At 31.5% G+C, this 9,481-nt stretch overlaps 1 protein-coding gene across 1 annotated transcript; it reads left to right on the forward strand.

Moving 5' to 3' along the window:
- The first annotated feature begins 888 nt into the window (after positions 1-888).
- Positions 889-1,505, forward strand: LOC149155415 (uncharacterized). Its single transcript, XM_089444420.1, is given in 2 exon segments — positions 889-1,258; positions 1,261-1,505. Coding segments are annotated over 2 exon segments (615 nt in total).
- The last annotated feature ends 7,976 nt before the right edge of the window (positions 1,506-9,481 follow it).

The raw sequence follows: 9,481 nt of genomic DNA on the forward strand, positions 1-9,481 counted from the left end.
TTGTTTATTATCTATGCCCTCGAGATGAAATTAAATTTGCAGGATGCCTCATTTTGTCTAATAATTCAACACATTTTTGTGTGCTGACTGTTGGAGGAAAAGAATCCCTGAAATAATAAGTGTTTTAGAAGAGGAGTTTAACAGATGACAACCAATAAAATGTATAGCTGCACAACTTTGCTGAATTTGACAAAGAGAGGTTGAGATTGAGATCTTGATTTGCTAGATAAAGTGAATTAATCTACACCATAAGCAATATTTTCTTCCACATGCATGCAAAAGAATTGAATCCATGCTTCTTTAGTATAGAGAGTTCCCTTGTTTTTCCTTCTTGGATGTGATACTGCAGTGCAGATATTGCTAGACAACTCTGCTCTTCATTCTTGCAATTTTTAAGATAAATGGAAGTTTTGTAAATTAGACATAGAGATGTCGAGATGTCGATCGGCAAGCTAGATAGTGAATTGATCTACTCCATGAGCAATACATTCTTGCACAAGCATTTAAAAGAATTGAATCTATGCATCTTTGGTCTATCCAGAGATCTACCTTTGTACTTTTTCCTTTGTCGAGTTACTAGCAGTGCAGAGATTGCTAGGACATTCTTGGTATTTCTTTGAGGTCTCTTTGCTTGAAGAATAGATCGAGGATTGCTAGATAACTTGGAGTGAATCATATACACTTCTATTATATGATTGAATGAGCTATTTAGCAAACATCGATCTACTTCAAGCCAAGAGACCTTAAAGATTTATCAAGAATGTCCTAGCAATCTCTGCACTGATAGTAACATGTCAAAAGCAACTCTCCAGGTAGACCAAAAAAGCATAGCTTCACTTAATCATACAATTAGCCTTATCTCCATATTTTCCAAACCAGAAATTAATCATGAAGATTTCCACACTTGGGTCTCTCACAATCAATTCCCCACTCTCATCTCCCAGAGGCCAATCCCCTCTGATTATGGGGGAATTGATATTCCCAACAAGTACAACAAGCAGCCCAATTTCAAGTAATCAATGGAGTTTTGGCATTGTGGTTTTAAGGGCTTCTCACATCTTCAATGGCATAACCTTCAGTGCCAGTTTTGCAACAGAAGAAAAGAGGGATATTGCTTTCAGGAGGAAAAAGGATCACTATGCTCTTTTGGGTGTTTCTTGTCATGCCTCCTGCGATGATATCAGGGTTGCATACACAAGACTAACATTGAAATACCACCCTGATGTTATGCCTTTGCACCAGCTTGAGACATCTATTGACATTTTTCTGAGATAAATTAGGCTTATGATACTCTGTCTGATCCACAAAAGAGAAAAGCATATGATGATCTGCACCTCATACCCAAGTTTGACACTGTCAGGGTTGCAACATCCCCATCCTCATTTGGGCATTGGAGAGGAAGGAATTGGGAAATAGATCAATGCTGGTGTTTAGAGGGAATTGTGACCATGTTATTATTTCTAACTCCAGTGCATGAATTTTGGTTATGTATTAGAGATGAATAAGACCTTTCAAGATCGTACCTTCTAGAGAAGGCAAAGGACCAAGATACGTGGTGAAAATTTTCAGGCTGCTTGAATGTACTCTGGTACTCTACTTCCTATTTATGTATGGTGTGATGCTTGGACCCATGCCCTCTTGTTTAATATATGTTATTATGTATATATTTCTTTATGATGGGATGACCTTGTAATTAGTTTTGGTGGGATATTTGTTTGGAGGATTCTTACTGCTATCACAGTAGTCAAGATGGTCACTTCTAACTTTCTTGTAGTCAAATCACATGGACATCATTGGATAATGGAGATCATCACAATGCAACTTGCTACAAGAATGCTTGGGACATTGAAGAAGCCATCAGATTTTTTGCGCCTCTTGCCATTTGTCCCCTCCCTCAACAATGGCTTACAACATCTATGGTATTTTATACAAACTTTTGTGAAAGACCAAGAGATCCATGCCTAACAGCCAACTCGACTTATCGTGACTTTAGTCTTTATATAAAAAAAAACATAGATAGATACATTGATTTTGATTAGAACTGTAACTTGTTTCCAATATTTATTTTTATACAATATCTATCATATGTTTACTGTAGATATTATCTAGCGCCATTCAAAAGTTGTTTCCAAGGAAAGTGCCTTCAACATTCTCGTTTGTGTTCTCATAGGGTGATCACAAGCCTATTTTCCAGGGCTTTATATTGTTGTTTCTCTTGGTAATAAATGTTGATTGAATGATTTTGGACATTGTAAATATATAATTTTGAAACATTATAATGATGTGTAGAGTTTGCATCGATTTTACAAGACACCTTAGGGTACTAGTTCCTTTTCTATTGCCTTAGAGTGTTTTCTTTGCAACATCTGGTGCAAATGCTGATACAAATGCTAGTTTATAATATTTCGAATCGTTAAAAAATACGATAATTTAATTGACAGTCATTAGGTTTACTTTTCCCTCCACCTAAATTTTATTCTCAACAAACCATTAACCAATTTGAACAAATTTTGAATGCCATATCAACTGTATAAAAAAATATTTGAACTTGGTTGTATTATGTTTAAGATAGGACGGACTTCTAGTGAACTTTATTTCCTTAGTTATTTCAGGGTGCCTATAACTTGTGTTATGATTCATTTACCGACAGCTTTGCACTTCTTTTTGTCTTGAGTTTATTCCGCTTCAATTATATTAAGTTTATCTGGTCTGTAGATTTTTATGATCAGATGGCTTACTCACAAAGTTAAATTGATGGTTGACTTTGTAGTGCTCCTCCTAAGTTTATTAGTATTGGATTGAGATACTTGTATTGAATTATTTCCTAATAAAAAAGAATATGTTCTTTTAAAACAACTTATCACAAGAAGAATTTAATTACATCTTATTATCAAGAATAAGGAAGAATTTACAGAAAGGAAAGTGAATATAAGAGTTTGGGTTGGAGTTGTTGAGGTAATAACTAAATGTTATATGCCAATGAAGTGAAGGACTATATGTAAATTGACTTAGAAATTTCTTTTTCCTTGTTATCAAGGAATCACTTTTCATTTTTTTCCATTTCCAACTTGATGGTTCTCATTACAGTTGATGCCTCATTTTTTGTGTCTAGGCATGCAACACTATGCTTTTCTTTCTTCCTCACTATAGATGTCTCTTAACTTGTAACCTCTCATCTTCATTTGGATATAAAGAGGTTGATAAAAAGAGTTGTATTACTTGTTATGTGAAACTAAGACTACTAAAGAAATCCAAACATGTAATGGGGATACATTGGTTATGAGGCATGGCTATGCTAGAAGAAAACATGGTGAATTTGTAAGCACATCCATGATATTCAAAAAGTACTTTTATCAAAGAAGTGATGCCACAACTTCTACAATGCTAAGACTAGTTATTATCTTTGACACAATCAAAATTGTAAGTAGCAACACTAGTAATTACTTCTATTACAAATAAGGGTCCATTATTTAGAGAAACATTGATCACATGAAGAAGGCAATTTATTAATGATAGCATTCCTCATGTTTGCATTCCGTAATTCATTTAGAAATTTTATTTCAAGATGTAATTGAGCTATAAATATTATTATGAAGACATACTTATAGAATTAAGATAGACTTTGATCATGAGTTTACATTCCATAAAGTCTTTTTTGTTTTTTGGATTGTTTGCATATTTTAAACAAATCATTGATAACAAAGATGCAGTTTTGGATAACAATGATAATCTTGTTAATGCCAAACTCATGATACAATTGATTCGTCAATTAATAGAGCCAAATTGTGAGGAAAATGACTTAGAAAATATCAAATTTTGAGGAAATCAACTTAAAAATATCACATGAAAATATTTATGTGATTAAAAAGAGATGCAATTAAAATTGATGCATTGGATCTTTTTTATACATAGAATGTTGATTGATTCACACCATACACTAAATTCTTACCATGGAATGTTTCTTCATAATTTTATTGTCATCGATGCCTCTGGCGGGGATAGTCAATATTCACATCCATTCAAGTTAGAGAAAATGAGTAAGTGTAAAGATATATCTTATGTATATAGCACAAATGTTTGCCACTTGTTATAAATAAAATCAATCCCATTTATGAGTAGTATTTTTAGATAATTTTCTAAAGATGATCATGTTTAGAAGACCAAAGGTCATATTAGTGATCTTTCCCAATCTCCAGGCTTCAAATCATATATCTATCATGATGTTAGAAACATAAATATTAATACAAATATAGGTTTTTGAGTATTATCCATAGAAAATCATCATTTAAGTTTTGTATATTGCTTCCTTATGAGTTTATGTCTTCATATGAATTTAAGCTTTCAAGGCAATTGCAAGTGATTTTGTTCAAATTGTTTTTTAGAATTAACTATTGAAAATATTCACATAAGATTAATACCTTGTTTCTTTATGATTTTATACCTTCTTAATAATTTATATAATACATGCATCTTAAATTAACCCTCCTTAAATTTTATATATAGGTAGGTAGGTAATCTTTATCTTTTCTAAGATTTTCTATGCATGAATACAATCCATATTAGTAAGAGAAAGAAAAAATAGAACAAATGGGAAGTTGATGAGGATAAGAGAAGATGCGTAGTGAATAAAGATAATATTATGGATTTATTATATATATAGAGGCAATCTTTATCTTCTTTAAGATTTTCTATGCTTGAATATTATCTATATTAATAAGACAAAGAGTGAAGAGATAGGAATGTGATGAGGATAAGAGAAGACACGGTAGTGAATAAAGATAATATTATGGCAAACACATCAAATTTGTTGAAAAATATAACTAAATAAATAAAGTATAAAAATATCCAAATATGTAAAAATGATCCAAGCATGTGATGTGACATATGATATAGCTATAAAAGTCTAAATATATGCCAAATAAATAATGCATAAAGATAATATTGCCACAAACACATCAAATTTGTTGAAAAACATAATTAATAAATAAAATATAAAAATATCTAAGCATGTAAAAATGATCGAACATATGACATATGGTGTAGGTCTGAAAATCTAAAATGTGCCAAACATCTATTGTATAACTCCAAAATGCTACCATACCCTAAAATACAAGATTTTTAAAATATCTAAACATGTAAAAATGATCAAACATATGACATATGATATAGCTCTAAAAATCTAAAAATATACCATATATCTATTGTATAACTCCAAAATGCTACCAATACCCTAGAATAAAAGATTTTATCTAAAATATAAACTCAAGGTTTCTATAGCATATGAATGATATTTGAATCATGGTCATTATTTGAATCATGGTCATTACCAAAACTAATAAGTAATCTATATAATCTCGATTTTTTTAAAAATCTACGGAATTTTTAAAATTGATTACAAAAATTTCTCATCGCAATAAACAATAATTAATTTTCAAAATAAATATGATTTAATTAAAAAAATGAATTCTCAAAACAAATATAAATTAATACAAATTTGAAAACTGAGATAAAAACCATAATTAATTTCCAAAATAAATATGATTTAATAAAAAGTTGAATTTTCAAAATAACTATAAATTAATACAAATTTGAAAACTGAGATAAAAACTCATGGCATTTATGTGACCAAATGTCCGTGTCCACAACCAAATCAAGTAAAGAGGCTAGTGTCCCTTGATTGAATGATGTTAATATTATTTAATTAAAACACTTTGAGAGTATATGAAATATTATAGTGAGATTTGGTTGGCTTTATTTTTTCATTATGGTGTGTGAGGTTTATGGATCTAATAGATATGATTTAATAAAAAGTTGAATTCTCAAAATAAATATAAATTAATACCAATTCGAAAACTGAGATAAAAACTATGGCATTCATGTGACCAAATGTCCATGTCCACAACGAAATCAAGTAACGAGGCTAGTGTCCCTTGATGGAATGACGTTAATATTATTTAATTAAAACACTTTGAGAGTATATGAAATATTTTAGGAAGATTTAGTTGGCTTTATTTTTTCATTATGGTGTGTGAGGTTTATGGATCTAATCTTATTGAATTTTGTAGTTTGATCCACTATTATTATAACTTTATTTAATATTAGTTTTTGTCCATTAAATTAATGAAATGCAGGAAATCCATGGATTATTGACAAGGTTTCGACATTTTTATTTGGAATGAGCATGCACATGCAAATATTTTTAATGTTTTGTTTTTCATATAAATAAATTGAATATATATATATATGTTATTAAAAATACTTTTTATTATCATAATTATTTTAAAAAATAATACAATAATAATATGCAAATAAATTATATTCACATAATTATGTGAATCAATTATATTTATTTCTAATATCGACTAAGATAATTATATTAGTAAATGTGGTTGATATAGACTTAAGGTCTCATTTTCCATCATTTATAAATATGAGTTTATATAGCTAGGCAAGAATAACCCAAAGATTTTTTGGCACAAAATTCAACCAAGAAAAAAGAAAACTAAAAATAATATTACAACCTATCAGTGACTTGATTATGCAAGACAACTATATGAAGAATATTTAGCGGTTGAGCCTCCTCCGAGGATCAACACAACTACAAAACTTTTCACATTACAAGAGATGGAGGGAGGAATTAAAAAGTTGAAAACAAGGAAGGCAAAGGACTTGGTTGAACTTCATGAAAAATATCTAAAGTGGGGAATCAATATTCTCGCAAAACACATCATGGAGGTATTCAACAACATCATTCGACAATGATTCCCAAGAGATTGGACAACTAGTCTAGCGATACCCTTTTTAAAAGTGGAGACATTAATAATCCTTCCAACTATAGAACCATCATGATCAATCCTCTGTTTGTAAAGATTTTCAGCGACATAGGAGAAAATAGAATCACTAAGTGGGAAGAAGTAAAAGAAAAGAGGGGAAAAGGGAAAACGGGTTTTAGGCTGAAGCATTCTACAGTAGATCATGGTATCACGCTGAGACACATTATTTAGAAGTTTTGGGGGGGACAAAGAATAAATATTTTTTCTGCTTTGTTGACTTCAAAAAGGCATTTGACATGGTCCCTAGAGATAAGTTATGGCGTAGAATGGAGGAACTTGAAATTCCTTTGCAATATAGAACTGTTGTCCATAGGCTTTGTGAAGAGCTGAAAGTTAAAAATTAGAACTTCAGTAGGCATTTCATAAAGTTTTAGAAGTGACACAGGAGTAAAGCAAGGTTTCCTTTTATCCTCTACCCTTTTTTGTTTATATATTGACAAATTGGAAGATTGGCTAAATTTGCAAAGTGGGGACGGTATTCGGTTGGGGGAGTTTGTGATAAAGCTTCTTTTATATGCTGATGATATTGTATTGATTACTAAATCAACCCATGTATTACAGATGCACCTATATGGCCTTGAGCATTTTTGTAAAGCAGTGGGGATGTAAGTCAATACCAGTAAGACCAAAATAATGAATTTCTCTAATAAAAGGAAGCAAAGCTAGCGTACATTCTTGTTTGAGGGAAACACTCTTGAAGAAGTAAATGAATGTAAGTACCTTGGGATCAATTTCAACAACAAGCTTAAATGGGGGGACTGCAGAAAGAAGAGATTTTTAGGAGGGTGGAAAGCATTATATGCACTTCAAAACAGATGTAGAGAGGCAGAGTTATGGGATTGGAAAATGATTAAAGTGCTTTTTGGACTCATAGTTTTTCCAATGATATTATATGGATGTGAACTGTGGGCTAACAACATCCATGTTTCAAAATGGAAACAAATTGAGAAAATCCAAAAATGCTTGATCATGAACAAGTTCAAAATAAAAAGTTCAGTTCCTTATGAGATAATATTGAGTGAAAAAGGAGCAGCTTTCATCAAAGAAATTTCTATGGTGTGTCTTATAAGGTATCTAAAAATAATTGAGCAAATGGGAGTAGGTAGATGGCCAAAAGTTTTCTTCAATGAAGGCATGAGTGGAAGAAAGAAATCATGTAAGAGACAAAACAACAAATGAATGCAAAAATGGAATAGTTACCTCAATGCATATCCCACAAATAGGAAGGATTTAAATAATTTTGTTATCGAGAAGTTTCGTAAGTGTATATGGGGAAAATAGTTGGGTAGAAAGAAGAAGTACTATGTTCAAGAATTCAACCCCACTTTTGATCTCCAACAAAAAGAGTAGGTTGGAGTCAACATTCTGTGGAGAGAAAAGATTCATATTGCTCAATTAATAACTAACTCACATCAAATTCAGTGTGAAATGGGACGGTGGAAGAGACCTAAAGAAGCTTTGGAAGAATGGGTGTGTACTTTTTGCACTTCTACGACAGTGGAATCAGAAAAACATTTAATTTTAGAATGTGATGCTTTCAAAGACATCAGGAACAATTATGGTAGTATGCTAGCCTCAATTTATTGGCATTGTCTTTTCAGTGAGGGGTATGTTAGAAGGTTGGGTCAGCTCATCATTAATTTGAATAAGAAAACGATTGAATTGCAAAAGGAAAGAAAACAACGAAACTGGTATTCCCATAAACTAATTTTAGTCTGGTGGACGTTAAAATATCATTCATTCATTCATTTATACCAATAAATGGTTGGTATACAACATATATCAATCACATGTATAACTACATTAATAAATGTGGTTAATATATCCTAATAAAAAATATAATATGAATTTAATATTTTATTAATATTAATATTACTGTTATATATATTAATATTATGTTAATAGGTTAATATTGTATTAATAATATATTAAATATTAATAAAGATTAAACCTCAATAAACTAATTATTAATAAATTATGGTGGTAATTAATATTTTGATTGATTAAATTATATCTATATTTAATTATTATTACGAATTAATAATTAAGATCTAATAATAAATTCGCCATGTTAGTGTTGATTTCAAAAAATTATGATATTTACCGGAAGGGAGATGTACCCTACGGGCTATATATCCGTAGCTAAGGAAGACGAGCTTTATTGGCTTTCAAGGTAAAGCTTGCCTATCCTGCTTGCTTATCTTGCTTGCCTATCTTGTGGGGAAATGCCCCAGAAAAGGTCCCGGAGGGGCTTGCGCTTCCTAGTGCAAGGAAGAGACCCCAAAAGGCCAAAAAGAAAGAGAGAATGCCTAAATTACTTATATCAATCAATATTTTATTATTCTTTTTCGAAGGAGGGAGGGGATCCCACAAGCCAGAGAGGCACAAGCCAGAAAGCCAGCCAGACCTATCTAAGGTAAAGGCGAGAGTGAAAGGGTAGCAGCGAGAGTGAAAGGATGGATTTCTTCATTGGGCAGGAAGTGACTGGGGGGCATTCCTTACATGACTGGGGGCATTTGGAAGGGTTGGTACAGCATGCAAAGCCCCATGCACCATATAAATATGTGTTATCAGAGTAGCTAGACATAAAGTAAGGGAGGTACAACTATCCTTCAAATAAGGTAGGTGGGAGGCTGGAACTCGCTTAC

Source organism: Pinus tabuliformis, chromosome 9 (genome assembly GCF_031772625.1).
Source record: "Pinus tabuliformis cultivar Carrire ecotype Pingquan chromosome 9, CPIR1, whole genome shotgun sequence".
Lineage (NCBI taxonomy): Eukaryota > Viridiplantae > Streptophyta > Pinopsida > Pinales > Pinaceae > Pinus > Pinus tabuliformis.